The sequence below is a fragment of the Myotis yumanensis genome, unplaced genomic scaffold (genome assembly GCF_028538775.1).
Source record: "Myotis yumanensis isolate MYYU_CA2020_CCGP unplaced genomic scaffold, mMyoYum1.0.hap1 SCAF_16, whole genome shotgun sequence".
NCBI classification, from domain to species: domain Eukaryota; kingdom Metazoa; phylum Chordata; class Mammalia; order Chiroptera; family Vespertilionidae; genus Myotis; species Myotis yumanensis.
In genome coordinates, this window is record NW_027223767.1 from 10,965,446 (window position 1) to 10,988,917 (window position 23,472).

The window sequence follows — 23,472 nt, forward strand, 5'->3', positions numbered from 1 at the left end:
ATACTGCAGCCAAGTGTGGAATTCTCTCTCCATGGCCCTCAGCCCCAGGAGACCTTCCAAGTTAGCCAAAAAGGCAACCTAAGCATTGACGGAGTGGCGGCCCTTTCCTGAGGAATGTAGAGAGGCTGGGTGGGGATTTTGTGAAATTGCGGTGCCTTGCAGATTAGGTGAGCTTCCAATCTCTCTTTAAAAGGGGCAGCCCACAGGCTGCCAGTAGCAACAGCGAAGGGTAGGCGCATTCAAAAACAGAAAAACTTTTAAACAAACAGACATGAAGATCATATTGGGAAACTGAGAGCAGAGCCCCGGGAAGAACCCAAAAATCATTCAGGGACGATCATCCATCTTGATATAGGTTTGCAAGCAACACATAAACAACTTCATCTCATGGCACGTGAAATGCAAAACAGTTCTGTTGTGGGTTTTCTTTTGGCCATCCTTCAAGGATAATTAGATCCAGCTGGGGGGAAAGCTATAGCTTCCAGCATTAGGACAGGCGACTCCGCCCAATGGGCCCCCATCGGGGCAGGTGGGCCGGCCAGAACCCACCCGTGCATGAATTCATGCACCAGGCCTGTAGTATAAAATAATAGTGGTGAAAGCAAGAATAATTGTTCCTGAAATTAATTTAAAAAGCTTTCCATGTTTAATTGTTAAGGACAAATGTTTGCCATCTGCTTAAATTATTCCAGTCCCTATTCCTAGTTGATTAACCTTGAAAAACGGGTGTTTAATTTAATCAAATTAGAATTATTCTAGACAGGATTCCACGTACACATCTACACATCCCAGACATCACGTAAAAAGGATGCAATGAAACATACCTGCTCGCCTGCTGCCCTGACCCCACCAGGTTACAGAAGAGGATTAGCACCTTGTTCTCCCTGTGGGCAGGCAGGGACAACCGCTGACCTGCACGGGCTGCCAAGCGAGGGGACACGGACAGACCAGGCGAAGGAGCTGAAGAGAGAGAACTACAATTGTATTCTTCAAGGAGCTACTTCGCTGGGTCAAAACCCTGCTTCTCTGGGCCCTCGTTCTCTTAACCACCCTTAGGAGACACTAGAGCACTTTAGGGGAAGAGATAGAAGGATCATGGCACTTGTGCCATGGGCACCTGGCACACGACGATCATATAAATAGTAGAGAATCTGTGTTGTGTTCAGCCAGTAATTAAAAAAATGAGGGTAGGGATTTTAATGAACACTTTTCAAAGCCAGTCTGAAAAATACGCCAAAAGCATTGTGGGTGCTCGTATGCCTGACCAGAGCCACAGAATACCCACTGTCTTCGAAAGCCAATGTAAGAAGCACACAGAGCAGGTAGGAATCTTTACCCTTGGGGAAGTAGGGGGTCTGGACTTTCCTCAATTTCCAGTTGGTTCATAAAATTTGACTTTTAAGGCACAGATGTGTCGCCTGTGATTGAATTTGAAATGAGGGCTTGTTTCACTGAGCTACAACGTAATCAGGGGCAGTCAATGTCCTGTCCCAGATTCCTTGCCCAGAGTCTCTCTGTGACCCAGAACCACCACAGACACCTGGTCCCCACACCTGTCACCTAGGCTCGCCGAGGATGCAGGGCTTGGGCACAGGATTAATCTGGGGATATGGTGACACTGGCACAGGGTCCTTGACTGACTAAATGACCTGCAATGAAAGATTGTCAGATATTGGCCATCTTAGCCAATCCAAAGTTTAGGAAAGCCAAGCAATGGGAAGTGGAACTGTTAACAAAAAGTCATTTATAACCTCTCTGGCCATCTGCTGCTCAAACTTATAAAGTTTTTACTTTAAGCACAGACCTTGATTCTCTGGAGTCTGAACACAAAGACTAACCAGCACCTGTTTTGATTAATGGTCATCAAAGTGTGCTCTCAGGACAGCAGCATTACCTGGGAACTCATTTCACTTGAAAATTCTCAGGCCCCGCCCCAGGCCTAGAGAATCAGAAAGAAACCCTGTGGGTAGGGCTCAGAAATCTGCTCAAATAAGCCATCCAGGTAACTCTGATACTCACGAAGGTCTTGAAAGCCCCTATATTCATTGAATATTTTAAAGTAATCAACCATCTGTACAACAAATATCAGAGAAAATAAGCCTCCAAGTACGAAAACTAAATGTCTTATGCCTCAGGACCCAATGAGTACTCTCTCAGACCTGTAGCCCACAATATTCAAACACTATTGTACCTGCAAGTGTCCCATGGCCAGGTGGTGGAGGGGCTTGGAAGGCATACACATTATCTCCCTCTGCTATCGTGTTCAGGTCGTCTTCATCAAAGAAAGACCGCTGGAGTCCACTGGGGCACAGTTCAACCAGGATCACCTGGAATGAGAAGGATCGTTTTCCACCTTGATTTCTCAAAGGGAACTTAACAAATAAGAAATCTAAAAGTGAAGGGATTAAGAAGTACAAATTGGCCGTTACAAAAGTCATGGGGATGTAAAGTGCTGCATAGGGAATAGAGTCAATAATATTGTAATAACTATGTATGGTGTCAGATGGGTACTAGACTTATGGGGTCACCTCATAAGTTATATAAATGTGTAACCACTATGCTGTACACTTGAAACTAATATAATATTGAATGTCAACTATAATTGAAAAATTTTTTAAATGTGTTTTTAATAATAAAAGAGACTGATAGATTTACAACTGTCCTTTACCCTTCCCTCCCTTCTAGCTAGTGAGAAATACTACTTATTTTTAATACTAAAATACAGTAGATATAACAATTAGATTAAATACAGACATCTCAACTGCAACAATAGAATATCACACTGGCCTAGGGAATGGTGGGGGGGTGTTGAAAATCTAAACTTTAATACCCAGCTAAAGTATCATGCAAGGTGAGCATAAAATAAAGTCTTCTTCAGATCTCCACTGAAAGAATTTCTAAAGTGTACTGCCAACATTTTTTACATTATCACATACATGAAAAATATTTTTATGGAACACTGAGGTAAGCAGAAGAATCTGGTTTTGTAGAGGAAAAGTGGGGTGACTGCGTTGAGGGTCCTGGATGCCCCAGTCGCAACTTGGTCACCTCCAGGGCTGCAGGAATCAACATCTGGAATCAACATCTCAGTGCACACAAACCATTCAAGGCACAGTGGCTGGAAATTTTCTTGTAAAAGATGCATTTCAGGGTTTAAAAAAAAAACAAAACTGAATCCAGAGCAATACTTGAGTTTTAAGGAGAAATGATAAACCAAAAAAAGGTAAACATTGGTGAATATAAATAAGCAGTGACTATATAAACCTCAAATAACAACTAAACTACTACTACAAGGAAGAACAGGGAGGAGGGATTATCCATCTACAATAATATCTAAATCAAAAAGGTATAAAGGAAATTAAAGCATGCCGAGATCCTTGTGTTGCTTGGGAAAATTAACATAAGACTTTGTTAATGCATGTTGACTTTTTTAAAATATAATTTTATTGATATCAGAGAGGAAAGGAGAGGGAGAGAGAGATAGCTACATCAATGATGAGAATCATTGATCGGCTGCCTCCTGCACAACCCCAGGTTCGATTCCAGCCAAGGGCATATGCCTGTGTTGTGGGCACCATCCCCAGTACGGGTGTGCAGGAGGCAGCCAATCAATGATTCTCTCTCATCATTGATGTTTCTATCTCTCTGTTCTTCTCCCTTCCTCTCTGAAATCAATAAAGAAATAAAAAATTAAAAAAAAAGAGTAGGCCTTCTCAGCTGAGGCTGCCTCGATCCCTCCCTCACAGCCACAGAGGCTGCCTCGATCCCATGGCTGCAGCCCCAGGTTCATCCCGGAAGGACGTCCAGAAGGATATCCGGTCTAATTAGCATATTATACTTTTAATATTATAGATTTCCCCCCCAAGATTCTCACCTACTGTCCTACTCTCTTCTCTCTCATTCTCTCAATAGATCCCCATAGAGCACAAAGCAAGAAAGACGGAGTTTTACCCACTTGAGATCCTTATAAAATGACTGTAGAGGTCAGAGGGACCGGGGTGGAGGCAGGAAGAAGCACTGGGGTGATGGAAAGGCTCAGTAATCATAGTGTTCTATAGGATGTGCATGCAGGTAAAATTTCAACAGATTTTTAACCGTAAAGCATATATACTTTATTGTATATGTATTATTCCTTAACAAAAAGGTTAATGGTATTTTTTAATTTGAAAAAAATCCCTTGAGGTCTTTAAGGAAGTATAAAATTTCCCTTTTACAATTAAAGAAACAGGACCAATTACTTTGTCCAAGGTCAGAACACTAGAAAGTGACTGAATCACAATGAAACCCCGTTCTCAGCCCTTCCCTTCATGCCACAGTGATTCTCACCTCCGTCACCTCTACCCTGTCCTTTCATGGGGGGACCCCGGTTACAAGCTCTGTCCTCCAAAGTCACAGAGAATCCAATCTCGTTACCAAGCCTCCTTTATTTTTTTAAAAATATTTTTTTTATTGATTTTTTACAGAGAGGAAGGGAGAGGGATAGAGAGTTAGAAACATCGATGAGAAACATCGATCAGCCGCCTTCTGCACACTCCCTACTGGGGATGTGCCTGCAACCAAGGTACATGCCCTTGACCGGAATCGAACCCGGGACCCTTCAGTCCGCAGGCTGATGCTCTATCCACTGAGCCAAACCGGTTAGGGCCCAAGCCTCCTTTAAAAAAGAGGTAGAGCACAGCCAATCCCACTTTCCCCCGAAGCTCCCCTCTCGTGTTACACGCCCTCAGTTCCCTCAGTGGCCCTCACATTTCACTGATTGTCCCGTCCATAACCTGGCTTACATTCTTGGGAGTGAAAATATAGAATAGTGGCTCAGGCTCTGAAATCAAACCATCCGTGTTGACATCCTGGCTCAGCGGTGTGACCCTGGGTAAGTCACCCAACCTCTCCACGCCTCTTCTTTGCTCACTGGTTAATGAGGACACCTGCAGTATCCACTTCACAGGATGTTGTGAGAATTAAATTGCCTACGGATATAAAGTTCATAGAGTACCCAGCGCTTATTAAGCACTGCTGAGGCGGAGCGACTGTGGAATTACTGTAGTTGCAATCACCACCACCTTCTTGGAAGACAAAGGTAGTGTCTTCTTCTTGGTTATTCTCTGTAAATGCCCAGAGAGGTCAAGACCTAGTCACCACAGACACCAGAGATGACTAATCACACAGAAACCCATGAGTCACCCTGGCGTCACCCGAGAACCAGAAATTAGCCTAAGCAACCGAGACGGCTGGCTCAGTTAGCATCTCGCCCTCCAGTGACCAGGCCCCAGGCGCTTCCATCAGACCTCATCCACAGGGACGTTGCCTTCCTGGGCCACCATCTTCCTCAGGGCTGCCACTGTGCTGAGGATGGGCACCGCCAGGCCAACCCGCAGGAACCGCTGGCTCTGAGAGGGGAAGACCAAGGTGACGCTCAAGAACCTGAAAAAGAGGGAAGAGTCCACATCCTTAAAGGACTGAGATGAACTGTCACCAACACCACTGACACTAGGTCAAGTTCAGCACTTGGGCTTCTCTCTGCTTCCAGGGCGGGTCACTATATTTCAGGTACACAGTCATCGGTGGCACTGGAGAGCCAATTCTCCACAGATACCACTGAGTACTTTTCCAGCAAGTTGAAAATAAAAGGTATTTGGTTTACGCCCTGGCTGGTTTGGCTCAGTGGGTAGAGCGTCAGCCTACAGACTGAAGGGTCCCAGGTTCGATTCCGGTCAAGGGCACATGCCTGGGTTGTGGGCTCGATCCCCAGTGTGGAGTGTGCAGGAGGCAGCCAATCAATGATTCTCTCTTATCATTGATGTTTCTGTCTCTTTCTCCCTCTCCCTTCCTCTCTGAAATCAATAAAAATATATTTTTTTAAAAGGTATTTAATTAATAATCACAACACAGACCTACGGTCTCAAGGTTGTTTGTTAACTAGATCCGTGGTCGGCAAACTGCGGCTCGAGAGCCACATGCGGCTCTTTGGCCCCTTGAGTGTGGCTCTTCCTAAGCCTTAGGAATACCCTAATTAAGTTAATAACAATGTACCTACCTATATAGTTTAAGTTTAAAAAATTTGGCTCTCAAAAGAAATTTCAATCGTTGTCCTGTTGATATTTGGCTCTGTTGACTAATGAGTTTGCCGACCACTGATAATCTTCAAGCTTCTCCTGCAGTCTGCTTCAACACTACCCATGCTGCCCTCCTTCCTTTTTTAAATTCTCCCTGGGTGATGGATGAGATAGGGCCCTTGGCTGGCCCCACTCCCTCCTGTCCCTACCAGCTCACCGGGCCTCACTCCTCCAGCTCCCGTCTCTCCTGCTCTATAATTACCCAATTCGCACAGCTAACTAATAGAGCTGGGATTTGAACCCAGGCAGTCAGGTCCCAGAGTCAGTGGGCCTAACCGATGTGCTATGATGAATCAAGTCAGGAACCTTAACTCACATCTACCAGCAGCCATCATTGCATGGTGTCACTGGTAACAGGATAAGCCCCTGTTCCATGTGTGGCATAAACTAGCAGCACAGCAATTCAGAGCCAGGATTCAGAAAAGGATTAAGATGCCAGGAAAGGCTTGATGAGGCTGTCGTGGTTTCAGCTGCATCCTACAGATGGAGGATCTCAACAGATAGAGGGCAAGAGAAATGCTACGTACAGAGGTGGGGAACACCGGAAGAAATGCCACCATCTAATTATTATTATTTTTGCTTAATCCTCACTCAAGGAGATTTTTCCATTGATTTTTAGAGAGAGTGGAAGGGAGGGGGAGAGACAGAGAGAGAGAGAAACATCTTTGTGAGAGAGACACATTAATTGGTTGCCTCCTGCACGTGCCCCGACCGGGGCTGGGGATCGAGTCTGCACTGAGGTACCTGCCCTTGACTGGAATCGAACCCAGGACTCTTCAGTCCGCAGGCCGAGTCTCTATCCACTGAGCCAAATGGGCAAATGCCACCATCTTCATGCCAGTGAAGGTACCCCATGTGGGAGCTCACTAAACTTCCGTGAGGCTGACATTGGCCAGGTGCCTGTGGTCACTGTGAGGACCTGCGATGCTGGGACGCCTGCACCAAGCGCTTCTTCCTTATAGAAAGCTGGGCCCCACATGGCTCTTGCCCAACCCTGACTCCTCTTTCCTTTTTGTCTCATCTCCTCCAATCACCCTTTTCCTTTTTCTTTGCTCCTTAGATAAACCTTTTCCTACACCTTCACAAACAGGAGAAAGGAGTGGAAACAAAGCAAGGAAAAGCAGGTGGTGACACATTTTCTCTGGGTTGCCCATCTGACCAACTGGTACCCATTGGCCCATGCCAGCTTCTGAACGGGCCAAAGACATCAGCCAGGTGCTGATAAACAAAAGCACTGTTTATAATTCCTTCTTCAGCTACAAGAGAACACAGTAACCTTTCACTTTATTCATCACATTCCATAACTGAATGTCGCCCAGCTATAAGGCTGGTTTCTAGAAAACACTGGCTGAGAAGTAAGAGAGACAGGTGCAGCTGCAAGGCCAGAGGTTCCCCAAAGGAGGAAGGACGTCAGGTGCACCGGGCACAGCACTCACATACCTGGTCTGGCGCAAGGGGATGGGCAGGGACACACACAGGAACGGATCGAAGGTGTTGCTCTGCTTCAGGCAGTGGGGACAAGTCAAGGAAGATCTGTGAGGGCAAAGAACAGAGACGGATGTTTAATCACACCTGAACTGTCTAGTGCAGTGATGGCGAACCTATGACATGCGTGTCAGAGGTGACACACAAACTCATTTTTTTGGTTGATTTTTCTTCGTTAAATGGCATTTAAATATATAAAATAAATATCAAAAATATAAGTCTTTGTTTTACTATGGTTGCAAAGATCAAAAAATTTCTATATGTGACACGGCACCAGAGTTAAGTTAGGGTTTTTCAAAATGCTGACACGCTGGGCTCAAAAGGTTCGCCATCACTGGTCTAGTGGTTGCTCAAAAAGTTACATACAGGATTACCATTGCAATTCCACTCCTAGGTAAATGCCCAAAAGAACTGAAAACAAATATTCAGACAAATACTTGTACGCAAATGCTCCTAGCAGCATTATTCACAACAGTCAAACGGTGAAAACAACCCAAGAGACCACCAATGGGTTCATAAACAGAACGTAGTATATCCACACAGTGGGCTGTTACCCAGCCACAAGTCCTGACAATGCTACTCCGTGGCTTAAACTTGACATTACCTATAGCCTTTAAACCCTTTTAAATTTAATGCTCCCTCACTTTAGTGCCTTTGAAAGTGAAGGGACGCTTCCATATTCCACATGGTTGCTCCAACTTACTTCCTTAATCACGAAATGCACCATTTCTTCCAAGACATAAGGGATTTCTGGATGCTACATTCCTGCTCCCAAAGCTACACTGACTTCCTTGGGAACGTGGAACAGCAGCCCACTGGCAGTCTGCTCTCTCCACTAGACAGCCCGAGGCTGGTGTGGCTCAGTGGGTAGAGCATCCACCCGTGCACCAAAGGGTGGCAGGACCAATTCCCAATCGAGAGCACATACCTGGGATGAAGGATCGATCCCTGGCCCCAGTTGGGGCACATGTGGGAGGCAACCAATCGATGTGTGTATGTGTGTGTGTGTCTCTCTCTCCTCACTTCTTTTCACTCTCTCCAAAAATCAATGGAAAAAAATAATCCTCCCGTGAGGATAACAAACAAAAAAACCAGGTTCCCAACTCCATGGAGAGCACCCGCCCTGCTTGATGGGTTTTCTGTTGAGCAAACAAAATAGAAAAGACCAGGGACAGGCAAGGACATGGGAGGTTTTCTGGGTGCTGCCCCTGGCAACCCGCATGGTCTGCTCCTAGCAGGTCCCTCTCCTGGACACAAGCCTATAGACGCCAACACTGATTTAGGAAACAGACCTAAGTACTCAACGTTCACTCCCTCTCACTGCCTCTGATAAACTGCCCTTCAGGAAAACCATGGGAATGGTTTGGTAAAAAAACTGTGTATTAGACATCAAGCTCCCGCCACCAGGGGGACCTGACATTGTGGGGTCTCGCCACCCCTTTCCCTTCCAGTCCTTCTCCCACGTCACCCATCACATACCTACACATAGCAGAGGCCTGAAGAACACATTTGTGTTGTTGGGAAATTTCCAAATCCCCATCTCACACTTAAGCAAAGAAATGGAAAGGAATATTTTTACTTTTTGCTTTAACCTACTAAAACTGGCTCAGTATAGGCCTCTATATTGAGCCATGAATCTCTATCAGGAAGCAAGAGATGTGTGGATTGGAAAAAACAGACAAGGGTCTAATTTTATCTTTGAAGGATAAAGAAAACATGCACAGGCACAATAAGCTACAGAAAGGATGTGAAATACATCTGTTTCTCTGAGGATGAGGAATAAGGGCAGAGTGGGACCAACAGAGAGAGGGGCAGTGTCACGCTTACAGAAACTCCAGACGTTCCCAGCTACCCCTCAGCGGGCCTGAGGGGCCCTGTCCCCATGTCCCCCAGCGGCCCCAGGGGAAAGGGGCAGGAAATCACCCGCTGCCCTTCCGTGTGCACTCGCCCATCTCCCTGCGGGGTTGGCTCTCTGGTCACCTGCTTCTGCTGTAACGCCCAGCAATCAGCCGCCACCCCGCACTGCTCTGCTCCCCCAGTTCCAAACGCCAGGAATGAGCCCCCGGCTTTGACACTGAACAGCACACCACTCTGACTCTCCCGGCTGCCAAATGCACGCTTCACACCTCAAACATGGCCAGCTTCACCCACACACTGGCAGTGGAACTAATGTCTACACCGCCAACCATAATTATGACGACACGTAAGCAAGGTGCCACCTCTCCAAGATCTGTTCTGAGAAAGCCTTCCAAAGCTCCTCTGCCTGACGGGAACGCTGCCTGCGACAGGGACCAGACCAGACTGTCTGCACATAAAGCTACGAAGAGCAGGAAGCAATAAACAAGCCCTCGCGCGCACACACACAGACACACACACACTCCGTCCTCCAGCCAAACCTCAATCCTCCATTATTAAACTTGGAGAGGTTTTAGGCTGTGGCCATCGTCATACAGAATAGCTAATTATGTTCCCTCGAGTCCATATCTCCAGCACCCTAACATTATTCCTCCTGCTGTCCTCCAGCCAAAGTCAAATACTCAGAGGACCACCGCTCAGGGGACCAGCGTGGGGCGGGCCCCCACTGATGCTCAGACCTGAGAAGCCCCAGCCTGCTGGAGGTCTCCAGCTATTATTTTTCTTTACTATAGATTATCAGGCACAAAGCAGGTGTTTTTCGCTGTCACCAGTACATTTCTGAGCACGAACGCCTCGCTTCCTACTCATCAGCCTACCCGGAGGCCACTAGCCTTCCTCAGTGCCTGACAGGCTCAGATGTCAAGTGCTCAGGAATGCTCCCTGACTCCCTGTGCCGGGTGGGCCCTCTGTGATACTGTGACTTTAATGAGAAATAGATGTTTGGTCTCCACACCTGCTCCTGGCACAGAGCTCCTAAAGCCTTGAAATTTCCAACAATAAGGTGAATCTTTTGTTATTTATAGCAAACCCCTTACAGCCACACCTGAGTTATATTATGGAGGTGACTTTTGAAAAGCCCCTAGATCAGTGATGGCGAACCTATGACACGCGTGTCAGAGGTGACACACGAACTCATTTTTTTTTTGGTTGATTTTTCTTTGTTAAATGGCATTTAAGTATATAAAATAAATATCAAAAATTAAGTCTTTGTTTTACTATGGTTGCAAATATCAAAAAATTTCTATATGTGGCACAGCACCAGAGTTAAGTCAGGGTTTTTCAAAATGCTGGCATGCCAAGCTCAAAAGGTTCGCCATCACTGCCCTAGATAGCCCCAGGATGGGGCTGGTTGCCAGGGGGACCAACCATGTGATTAGATGGCGGAACTTTCAGCCCCCACCTCCCGCTCCACCTTATCATTCATGTTTCTCTGTGGTGGGGCCTGTTGAGCTGTGTATTCTCTCACCCTTCCCAATAGAACGTGAGCCCCATGAGAACAGGCGCTGGGTCTCATGCACAGCCCCAGCCCCGACCTGGAAGAGAACCTGGCGCATAGTAGGTATGTAGGAGTTATCTAGAGAATGAATGGGTATCTTTCATTAGTATTTCTCTCTCGCGGGGTAAAATCATTATGTTCTCATTGTAACTGCTGGACCCAGCACAATATCAGATCCTCAGATATTTGAAAGAAGAACAGAGAGAGACTATGGGTAGGCAACAGGGGAAGAGGGTAGAGAGAACGGCGTGAGCAGAGAAATGAGTGAATGTATTGAACAAGGACACCAATGAGCGGTCCCTGGTAGCAATTCCTGGTGACCCTTCCCTGCTCTCCAACGCGTCCATGCCTTCTACTCCCTTCTCCCTCCCTGCCTGTCCTTCTTTGCCCTCCCCTAGTCTTCTCCTGTCTCCTTTGCTCTCAAGCAGCCTGTGCTTTGGGACCCGAAGATAAAAACAGATGCTCTAGTAGCTTTCACGGCTAAAAAGGTCGGTATCTGTTTCCTCCATGCGCACAGCGCAGTGCATCACCATGCCTCTCAGGAAGCTGGCAGCCTCTCCTCCTGCCGGGCAATGAAATGTGGGCTCATTCAGAAGAGACTTTAATTACCCAATATGCTAAGCAACCGAGGCAGGAGGGCGTGCCCGTGGCCGCCCCTCCCCAGCGGGGTAGGGGTAGGGGCAGGGAGAACTTCTCCAGGGCTGTGGCTTTCTTCTCCAGTGGAAAGCCTGGAGAGGCACCTTCCCAAAGTGTCTCAGAGACGATCTGGCCTCCGTAGATAAACCGCCACCTCAAAGGCAGCGGTCATGTCCAGTTTACTCGGTTGGCCATCACTGAGTATGAACCCTAAATCAAGAGTGCGTCTGGGCAACTTAAGTGCTCTCCTCCTTCCCGAACACAAGGAATGCAAGTGCCCAGGAAGGACGGAAGCAAATGGCTGCAAGTACGTGAATTCTAGAAGACGGAGCAATTGTTCATTGCTTTAAAGTAAATAAGAGGAAAAAACAACGGGAGGCCCATGAAAAGCACAGCAGAGCAAAGGGAAGAGGAGAGCGTCCAGAGGACTCGGAGGAAAGCACACCTTTGAAAAAGATTGGCTGCAACATCCAGACGAAAAAACTTTCCAAACCAGTTCCGTTTGCGGCAAGGGGAGGTGGAAAAGCCACCGAAGAGGACAGGTTACGAAGAAAGCAGGAGCAGGACTTGTGCTTCAGAGATCTCTCAAAAGTCAAACCCTGGTTCTGCCACTTACTACGCGTGAGCTCACAAAAAGCCCAACTGCCCTGATTGGGCCTCACATTTTGAGGCTCCTAGAAGGAATAAACGTTAAAATATATGGGCGAGCGTGTCCCTTAGAGGTGGTTCTCCGTAACAGTGGGTTCCCTGGATCCTGATGGTGTGCTCATTCCCACCTCTAGGCCTGTTTCCTTCTTGTTGACTCTGCTCCCACCCATTCGATCCTAGTCACCCTTCAGAGCCCATCCAAAGGCACACCCCCTCCGAGAAGCCCATGGGGGTTTCTCCCTTTCTGACCTCTCACTGCAATTAGTGCTTCTGTTAAAACACTGCAATACCTTATATTAAGTGAAATAAGACAGAGAAAGACAAATACCATATGATGTCACTTATATGTGGAATCTAAAGAACAAAATAAATGGACAAACAAAACAGAAACAGACTCATAGATACAGAGAACAAACTAATGGTTGCCAGACGGGAGGGAGTTTGGGGCGGGGCGGCGGGGCTGGTGGAAAAGGTGAAGGGAGTAAGCTGTACTAATTAGCCCGGCTGGTGTCGCTCAGTGGTTGAGCATTGACCTATGAACCAGGTCACGGTTTGATTCCAGGATAGTGAATATGCCCGGATTTCAGGCTCAATCCCCAGTGGGGGGATATGCAAGAGGCAGCCAATCGATTCTCTCTCGTCACTGATGTTTCTCTCTCTCTCCCTTCCTCTCTGAAATCAATAAAAATATTTTAAATGTATTGATTAGCCCTTCCCAGTTGCTCAGTGGTTAGAGCATCAGCCTGCATACTGAAAGGTGGCAGGTTCGATTCCAGTCAAGGGCAGGCGTGATCACCAGCCTGGCTTAGGGCACATGCGGGAGGCAACCGATGTTTCTCTCTCAAACTGATGTTTCTCTCTCTCCCCCTCCCTTCTACTCTCTCTAAAAATCAATAGAAAAAATATTCTCGGTTGAGGATTAACAACAACAACAAAAAGATGTACTAGTTGGCAGTTACAAAACAGTCATGGGGATGTAAGGTACAGCCTAGAGAACACAGTCAGTAAATTGTAATAACGATGTATGGTGCCAGGTGAGAACTAGCCTTATTGGGGGGGATCCCTTTGTAAATTACGTCAATGCCTTCACATGACCCCCACTGTACCTGAAACTATTATAAAATAATATAGAATGTCCACTGCCATTAAAATGTAAAAAATAAGTTAGTAAATTGCTTCTAAAATCTAGTATGGAATAAAATATGGCTTCATATTTACCTTTAAAAAAAAACATTGCAATACTTGAAAATATTCTGCCTTATAATTATAATCTCTGAACTGTCACATATAAAAGCCCAAGGAGCCCTAACCAGTTTGGCTCAGTGGATAGAGCATTGGCCTGCGGACCGAAGGGTCCCAGGTTCGATTCTGGTCAAGGGCATTTACCTTGGTTGCAGGCACATCCCCAGGAGGGAGTGTGCAGGAGGCAGCTGATCGATGTTTCTCTCTCATCGATGTTTCAAACTCTCTATCCCTCTCCCTTCTCTGTAAAAAATCAATAAAATATATATTTTAAAAAAATAAATAAAAATAAAAGCCCAAGGAGAATTTTTCTGGAGTCAAAGGCTGTGTAATTATATATTTTTTATGTCCCCTAGAAATCTTGAACTCATAACAACTGACCTCTCACTGCAATTAGTGCTTTTGTTAAAACACTGCAATACCTTATATTAAGTAAAAATAAGACAGAGAAAGACAAATGCCATATGATTTGTCTTTCTGGCAATGAAAAAGAAAGAGGAAGGGCCTCACCTAGGGACTGCCTGCTGGGGCCCTGGCCTCCCCACTCACAGTCTGCGGAACCACCTGGCACCAGCCCCCCTTCAAGGGGAGATAGGAGGCCCAGAGGCCAGCAAGAAGGAAAGGGAGGGACTCTACCGGTCAGGAGCCGTAGGAGTGAGTGGTTAATTTGGATTAATGATGGGGGAGAGTTGCTTTGTAATCTCAGGGTGAACCTGGCCGTGGGAGACTGTGCCCAGCATGTAAGTGTGCTGAGCTCTTGGGTGACTCTAAACACATCCCCTTCTTACCTATATTGTGCTTGAAAGTGGCTTTGCACGAAGCTCTGGCCTAGAGAAAGCTGAGCCGATGGTGACGGGTGGTTCTCAGAGGCTTTACTGCCTTCTGGCTGAAGCTGCAAAGAAATGAGGAAAGGAAGCAAATGAATACACCTCCCATCACGCCGCCGCTTCCAGACCACGGAGTCCTGGCCTCCTCCCGGGCAATGCCCGGCCGCTGCAGAGCCTGGGCCTTCAGTGCTGCCTTTGCCATAACCCCTTGCTCCCTCCATCTCTTCACCTCATGACAGAGGAGGAGCTGGAAGAGCAGAACTGCAGCATGAACCGTGACGAACACTCACACACACTCACCCAGCTTGACAATGACCCCTGAGTTTACTGCCTTGCTCTTTATCTCCATTCGGCTGGGCCTCGTGTGTCTAGGTGCCTCTAGGACAGCGGTTCTCAACCTTCCTAATGCCGCGACCCTTAAATACAGTTCCTCATGTTGTGGTGACCCCCAACCATAAAGTTATTGTCGTTGCTACTTCATAGCTGTAATTTTGCTACTGTTATGAATCGTCATGTAAATATCTGATATGCAGGATGTATTTTCATTGTTACAAACTGAACATAATGAAAGCATAGTGATTAATCGCAAAAACAATATGTAATTATATATGTGTTTTCCGATGGTCTTAGGCGACCCCTGTGAAAGGGTCGTTTGACCCCCAAAGGGGTCTCGACCCACAGGTTGAGAACCGCAGCTCTAGGACGTCTCACTGGGATGCGCTGCCATGACTTCAAACACGTCCCAGCCAAAGTTCCCACCGACTAAACCTGTCTGTCCACATTTCCCAGCGAGCCAGCCTCCACATGACCACCGTCCTTCTCGGACAAACCATTAAGGCATTAGCCTCCTTCACTCACAGCTGAGTCAACTGCATCCTCCCTTGCATCCCCTTACGTTTAAGTTGCCTGTTGTTCCTGTAGCAAATCACCACACACTGGTGGCTTAAAACAACAGGCGTTTATCCTCTCACAGTTCCCAAGGGCAGACACCCAAAGTCAATATCACTGGCCCCAAATCAAGGTGTTGGCGAGGCCACACTCCCTCTGGACATTCCTTGCCTCTCCCACTCCTCGCGGCTACAGGAATTCTGTGGCTTGTGGCCACATCACTGCCGTCTTCAAGGCCAGCATCTCCTCCCAAGAGCCAGCAAAAAGGAAGGGTTTTTGCTGAAATTTAATACCAATGTCTGAAGTTTAATATAAAATGCATCAAAAATATAAGATGAGGAAACCCGAGGGAGTGATGGGTAGAGAGAAGAATGAATAGATGGGTAAAATGTGATAAAGCAATTTTAGTTAAATACAAATTATAGACTCTAGGTGGCAGGTATGAGGTGTTCACTTTATAATTAATTCAACTTGTCCCTATGTTTGAAATTTTCCATAACAAAACAGTGGGACGAACAAAAGCGACAAATACTCAGAATGGTCACTCTTACTATTTTATGAAGCCCCAGGTGACTAGGACACAGGATGTGCAAAGGGAAGCAGGAAATGGGGCTGGCGAGCGAGTCTGGAGCCACGCTGGGTGGGGCCCTGCCTGCCCCAGGGAAGACTGTCTGGTTCAGTAAAGGGCACAGCACCGGAGTTAAACATTGACCTCGAGGGGCACTGCCTGGGTTCGAGCCCCTGCACTGGCACGGAGCCGGGGGGGTTAGTCACCCTCGGGGCTCCAAGGTTCCCCAACTGTCATAAAGGGATAGGGAATGATAATGCCTATCTGATAGGACTTTCATAAGAGGAAAGAGTTAATATAAAACACAACAGCGGCTGGCACAGGAAGCACTGTTTACATGTCGTAGACGGGTTTGGAACCCAGTGGTGGCAACATGCCCGGAGAGGAGCACGTCGCCAGGAGGAAGGAGGGTAAGTCTGAGTATGACACAGCCCAGGAGGCTCGAGGGCCCAGTTGACACAGGGTGAACTAGAGTAGGAGTTGTAAAAAGGAGAAGGAGGGGAGGGCTCAGACACCCTGTGCACGCAGCTCAGGGCTGAGCACCTGATGGGGGAACAGAGGGCGGAAAGGGAGCAGATACACAGGACCAGCTCCGAGCTTCGGACCCGGAGCCTGGCGAATGCCTGTTCCACGAACGACAGCCGAAGGAAGTGGGTCAGGGAAGGGCATCCCCATCCAGGCGAGACATCTGACAGCAGAGCAGCAAAGGGCTCAGAGCAGACAGAGCTCGGATGCAGAGTGCACGTGGTATTTCTGGCTGCCCGGGACTCACTCCTCTTCTTGGTAGTAGCCCCTCTTTGGGAACACTGAGTCCAGCCCATGGGGAGGTGGGACAGGCTCTTTAATCGGGGGCCCTGCTCTCCCTTAGCAAATAAGCAGAGCGATCAAAGGGCTGGAGACATGATGCTAGCAGAGTCCAGGCCAGAACAGCTCCACCACTGAGGCCGCCCGCCCAGAGCTGTCCGGCTCTCAGGGAGCCCACACCTAGGTCTTCAGCCTGCCCTGTGGTCCCCGTGCCACCCCTGGGCCTTCTCACAAGTCCCGCTCTTATCTGAGTCAGCTGAACACCCCACAGGGACACAGGCCGCTTCTGCATCAAGGTGACAGTGCAGCACATTGGGAGCAGCGATGGGGGATCACCCAGGGGTGGGTGTGGAAGGAGGAAACCCTGAGCATGGCTGGGGGAGGGGCCTCACTTCACCTGTAAAAGGAATAGGAGTGTCCCATCCACCTCGGGGCCATCAATAAAATCAGAAAAGATGACCTGTGTCTCCTGCCTGGCATGCAGTAGGTGCTTAATACATGTCAGCTTCCTGGTCCTCTCCCAGCCTCACCCCTTTCTCACCTCTGTGAGAGCAGCTCTTCCTCTAAGACAGTGGTTCTCAACCTTGGCTACACATTAGAATCACCTGGGAATCTTGTTAAAATCCTGATTTCTGGGCCTCATCATTAGTAACAAACAGAATTTCCGGAGGATGAGGCCCAGAAATCAGGATTTTAACAGGATTCCCAGGTGATTCTAATGTGCAGCCAAGGTTGAGAACCACTGCTCTAAGATAACCTGCCTGTGTGCGTCTACAGGAGAGTAAAATGAGCCCGCTCTGCCGGGGAAAGCAGTTGAGAATCATTAAAGTCACAGAAGAAAGCAGACCTGATGGTTTGTACTCGTTTCAGTGCACCTCGCTCTATGGCTTTTTTATGTTTTGCAGCTGAAATAACCTCAAAGAGAAAGCTGTTCAGAGTTACGCAGGGAGTCAGCCCCTTTCCTTCTCGGAAAGGGAAAACGGGGTTTCCTGCCAACCCACCCCAGCAGCCCTGCTCCTTCCCTGCAGCCCCGGCAGCCGGGCCTCCACAGGTGGCCCTGTTTCTGACCGCAGATTTCACGGCGCGGCCTGGACCCCAGACCGAGAAAAAGATCTTGTCTGGTTTCAATCAGGTCAAATTAAGAGCTTGGCAGGCTCCTCTCTCTGGCCAACAGCCTCCCCTGCTCTTGCCTGGTCACTCTTGGCCCGTTAAAGGGACAGAAGTTCCAGCTCGGCCAGCAGAAAGAGGCCCAGCTGGTTTCTTCTCACCCCCTGCTGGTGACTCAGAAGACACTCATGAGAAGGGAAGGGATCCCGCCTGCTCTGAAACAGACAGACTCAGGTTCAACTGTATGCCTCCCAAGTAGAAGTGAGTGACTTTGGGCCACGTGACCTAAATTCCTGTTAACTGTAAAAAAAATGAGTTATCCTTACAAATATTAAGGCCTGGTAACTACCCGGTTTATTCAACCATTCAGGAGCTTGAGTGTCTCCTGTGTGTCAGGAGTAAAATAAATCATGAAAAGCATCAAATCAGATGTGTGGCCCACAACAAATATTCAATAAATAGTATCTTTTATAAAAAAATACACCGTTCTGATTTCAAAAATGTGTTCACTATAAGGTTACGGACTACACCGTGTAGTGGACATGTTTATCTGCTCAGCTTTCCTTCCTTTGGGGAAGTAACCCAGCCAGAACCTAAAAGCTCTCCTTGGCCATGTGATTCGGGTGGAGTTTACCCCCACCACACACAAACACACACACACACAAACACAAACACACACACACACACACACACACACACACACACGGGCAGCTCAGGGGTGCCCAATCAGAATGTTTCATTCTGCAGACCACCTGCCCAGCCAGCAAGGAGCATATGAACCATTCTGGGACGATCACATCTTCCCTGGGCTTCTACTGGAGTCCCAAACCCTAAAGAGCATTTGAGCATTTCAGGGGCCCCTCTTGTCACCACGTGGGCAGAGCGGTCTGAGAGAGCAGCCAGAGACAAGAGATAGAGCGCCAAAGACCTGGTCATGTCATCTTGAGGACTTGGACCCAGCCCTGCCTGAAGTTGCTGCAACCTTTTGAACTGCAAGTTATAAAAGCCAATCAATGTCCTTTCCTTAAGTTGAAGCGAGTTACATTTCTGTCACTTGCAACTAAGAGGATCTAAATAAGATCAACAGAAAGTCACTGTACCTAAGAGAAAAATCACCCACAAGCCCACCAGCCCAGGAAACCTCTCTCACCTCCGAGTGTGTGGTCCTCCCGGGTTCTGTTGCGATGGTTCTGCTTTGTTTCATTTGTGTGTTTTGCAGGTGACTGGTGTGGTTCTTTTTAAAATAACAGGCTTTCAGGCTAGAACCCGCCGTGGGTCCTGATTCTGGCCCTTCTTTAGCTGTGTTGCTTTGGGGAAGTTACCCAACCTCTCTGGTGTTACCCATAAATAAAATGCAGATAGTAACCCCAGCACCTCTCCATAAACGACGATCGTTACTCCTACTGTAAGTGAGACTTCAAGAGGTGATCTGTGGAAGACCGAGTACTGCATCTGGGTCAGCTTTGAGACACATTAAAATAATGGGCGACTGATTATTTACCACAGCTTGTGGGCCATGTCTTAAATGACAGCGGCTTATTCCCGGGTATTGTTATGCCCTGGCTCCCTCGTGGGGTAGTAACTTCACTGGCTTTTATTTCCGTGAGGGAGAGGTAGAAGGAGAGCAGGAGGACAGAACCCGTCATCGACCGTTATGAGCAAAGCCCAGAGCACACAGCTGATGCTCAATGAACTTGGCTCTGATGCGAGTCAGTGCTTTCTCCCTCCCAGAGTTCTGAGGTTTCCCCGCCACCTGGAATGCTAAGCACACACATGTAAAGATCACCCATCCTGTGTCTTGAGACAAAAAGACTGGGAATCCCTGCTCTGTAGGATGCGCAGCTGAGAAAGCAGTGGTAGAGTTGAAACCATACCATCTGAAAAGAAGCAGCGGTACCCAGGGCTGCGGATGCACACACTGATGCACAGAATACTGACAACAAGACTTTTCAAACTGTATATATCCAAAAGGAAACCTCTTCAGTGTATCAGTGGAATTAGAGGACGGAAGTGCATCGGAGGCAGTGCATTGTCTACGAAAGGAGCTGAGAGAAAGGCGCAGGGACCCCGCTGTGCGCGAGCTGGGACACGCAGGGATGCAAGACTCTGAAGTCCAAGAGTCAGCCTGCAGGAGCTGCGTAAATATTCAAGCGAAGAAAAGGAAATCAAGTACAACGTGTTGTTTTGAGGGACTGACCTGCTGGGACCCTGACCCTCGGGAGGAGCCCTCCGAGTCCTCGTGCACCCGATCCAGCAGCCAGAGCAGGAACTCCAGGGCGTCGTGCTGGGCGTGGCCCTGGAACTGGGCGCCGTGCTTGGAAACAGCATTCTGAAAGGAGAGGAGAAAACCGGAGGGTCACCCTGGCCTCCCACAACCCAATCAGGGCCCGTTCGCTCCAGGTCCACCAGCGGTCACTCTTCAGCCCTCACCTGGGCCGACAGCGTGGAGACGATCTGGGGTGAGGAACGGTCTTTCCTGCTACAGTCTGCCCTTTGGGGTTTTCTGTACAGAGAAGGCACCTTGCTTTCCAGAAAGACTGCTAATGGAAGTCCTGTCCTTGGGAACCCACAGGGTGGTCCCTGTTGACTATTTCGATTCTGTTGACCATCTGTCCTCCCTTGATCACTGGGCACCTGCTCCATCCGTCTGTCTATTTACACCTGCAGGTGAGCTTTCATTCTCTCCCATCGCTTCAACTCTCTCTGAATGACCACCTGGCAAAGTGAGGCGGACTTCCTCCAATACCTTAAACAGGCATGTAGCTCTTTCACTGCCTCTGCTACTATGTGTGAAATCGAAGTGCAGACATCTCTTCCTATGGTTAGATCACAAAAGGGTTGATTGTTTTCAAGCTTCATTCCTTCATGAACTATTCACGGAGGGCCTACCATGTGCACTGGGGACACACCAGTGAGCAGGACAGGACTCCTGCCTCCGGGACACTCCTATTCCCTGCTCGCTCCCTTTGTACTGTCCTGTTCAGCTGTGTAACAACGATGTCCGTGTTTGTGTAAGTGCATATTTCAGCTTTTTAAAACTTAACTTCAAAGGGTCACCTATGCACAGGCTTTAAAAAAAGAATTCAAAACATTTTTAAAAGGACAATAATGAAGTGTCTTCCTTCTACTCATTCTCAATCCCTGCTACCCCTCCGCACAGGGAGGCTGCTCTCAGCTGTTTCTTAAGCACCTTCCCAGCGATTTTTTTTTTTTAATGTATGTGCAAGCATGAGCATGAGCATCTGAGTGTAAGCGATGCCCCTTGTCTGTGTGCGCACACAGTCCATGGCGGTCTGTCCATCCCCGAAACTGAGAGCCAGGCATCAGGCCTCCCTGCCCCCCGGGCTGTTCTCCGCTCACACCCAGCAAAGGGGCCAGTCTGAGCAAGGCTGTGGGCCCGAGAAGCCTCACCACTGCCAAGCAAACCCAATGCCCTGGGCTCTGTTCTTTTTCTTTCGTTTCATCTTTCCTTGGAATTTCAAGGAACTTTAGGATGGGAGGAAGCAAAATTCAAGATTTCATTCCTTGAAATGCTGGTGCGGAGTTTATACGCCAGTTGCACTGTCTGGTTCACTGGAGGGGCTAGTTTGGGTCCTTCCCTCCAGCTTCTGTGCCCTTTGTAGGGCTGCCAGACTGAGCGAATACAATGAATCATAAATAAGCAGTAAGCAATAAATAATGTTTGTAGTATAAATATGTCCCAGGCAATATTTGAGATGTGTTTATACTAAAAGGTTATTTGTACCCGAAGCTCAAATTTAACTGGTGGGCATCATGTATTTTACCTGCCACCCTCCAACCTACATCCTTAGTACCAACATCTCATGTGTCCCCTGGGGAGCAGCCGGCCCCGCCAGCTGGAAAGTCCTCAAATCAGCTCCTCCTCCTCCTCATGTCTGCGTCCCCTTTCAGATGCCCTCTCACCCACATCAGTCAGCTGTCAAGCATTCTGAATTCTGGCTCCCAAATTCTTTCTGCCCAGTCCCATTCCCACTGTTGAGTTCTACCTACTGCTACCCAGGTGACAATACCTCCCTACGAAGGAGCCCAGACCCGACAGTCTCCCCCTGCCAGCCCCCTGACCGCCGGGCAGGGCAGACCCACCTTCCCACACCTGAATATTGCATTCCCTACTCCCAACCCTTCCTGACTCTCACTCACCACCTGGTCTGGATGCATATGTGTCTCTCTGTCTCTCACAGCTCTCTCCTGTGTTTCAAAGCTCCAGGTAAACCAACCAACTCAGGTGCCCCAAACATGCTTCCCCACTTCAAAAGTCTCTACCTGTACTTGTCCTTCCTCCCATGCGAAACCCATCCCCCTCCTGCTAATCAAGCTAGTCCTTTAAGACTCATCCTCTCTTGGTGTCAGCCTGGCTAGAAAGCCATACGCTCTTTCCAGAAAGCATTTGACAATGAACGTCAGGAAGACAGACAAGCGAGGGCCTTAAAATGTTTCTCCAGAAACACAGTACAGAGCTGACCCTCGAACAGCACAGGTCTGACCTGCATGGGCCCACTTTTAAGCAAGTTTTTTCAAGAAATACTATAAATGCATTTTTCTCTTCTTATGATTTTCTTAATATTTTCTTTTCTCTAGCTTACTTTATTGTGAGACTATCGCATATAATACATATAACATACAAAATATGTGTTAATCAACTGTTTACGTTATCAGTAAGGCTCTGGTCAATTGTAAGCTATTAGTAGTTAAGTTTTGTGGGAGCCGAAAGCTATACATGGATTTTTTACTGCAGTGGGGAAAGGGGAGGTCACTGCCCAACCCCAGAGTTGTTCAAGGGTCAAATGAAATTCTACTTTGGGGGATTTAGGCTAAGAAATGAGAGATACAAACGAAGGTATCTCTAGGCATCAAAGTAACTTGAGTAAAGCCTGTGGCACACTCATATGAGATGGCCTTAAAAGCTGGGCGGCTCAGCATTGTCCCACACACCAAAAAGATTCTGGGTTCGATTCCAGATCAGGGTATAGACCAGTGATGGCGAACCTTTTGAGCTCGGCGTGACAGCATTTTGAAAAACCCTAACTTAACTCTGGTGCCGTGTCACATATAGAAATTTTTTGATCTTTGCAACCATAGTAAAACAAAGACTTATATTTTTGATATTTATTTTATATATTTAAATGCCATTTAACAAAGAAAAATCAACCAAAAAAATGAGTTCGCGTGTCACCTCGTGTGTCATAGGTTCGCCATCACTGGTATAGACCTAGGGTTCAATCCCTGGTCAGGGCACGCACCAGAGGCAACCAATCGATGTTTTTCTCTCACACATTGACGTTTCTCTCTCTCTCTCCCTCCCTTCCTCTCTCCCTCTCTCTCTAAAATCAATAAACATATCCTTGGGTGAGGATTTTTTTTTTAATTATGCTTGAGGAAATACTAATGAAAAAGTAAAATAAACAATCCTGTCATTTAAAAAGGAAGAATGGCCCTAACCAGTTTGGCTCAGTGGATAGAGCATCGGCCTGCGGACTGAAAGGTCCCAGATTCGGTTCTGGTCAAGGGCATGTACCTGGGTTGCGGGCACATCCCCAGTAGGAGGTATGCAGGAGGCAGCTGATCGATGTTTCTCTCTCATTGATGTTTCTAACACTCTATCCCTCTCCCTTCCTCTCTGTAAAAAAATCAATAAAATATATTTTTAAAAAATAAAAAGGAAGAATGGAAAAATATCTATTTGACATTGTTTTATATATATTTGTAGATAGATAAAAGTCC

General features: G+C 47.6%; 1 protein-coding gene across 3 annotated transcripts in view; it reads right to left on the reverse strand.

Moving 5' to 3' along the window:
* Window positions 1–23,472, reverse strand: part of USP43 (ubiquitin specific peptidase 43) — a 55,356-nt gene that overhangs the window by 26,855 nt on the left and 5,029 nt on the right. For 2 of the 3 annotated variants that reach the window (XM_070393793.1, XM_070393792.1), the window contains exons 2-7: window positions 19,928–20,059; window positions 14,325–14,428; window positions 7,554–7,646; window positions 5,286–5,421; window positions 2,192–2,327; window positions 825–960 (exon numbers count right to left, since the gene is read on the reverse strand). In XM_070393793.1, the coding sequence (XP_070249894.1) occupies window positions 825–960; window positions 2,192–2,327; window positions 5,286–5,421; window positions 7,554–7,646; window positions 14,325–14,428; window positions 19,928–20,059 (737 nt within the window). The remainder of the gene's footprint in view (window positions 1–824; window positions 961–2,191; window positions 2,328–5,285; window positions 5,422–7,553; window positions 7,647–14,324; window positions 14,429–19,927; window positions 20,060–23,472) is intronic. The other variant, XM_070393794.1, reaches the window with a different exon arrangement.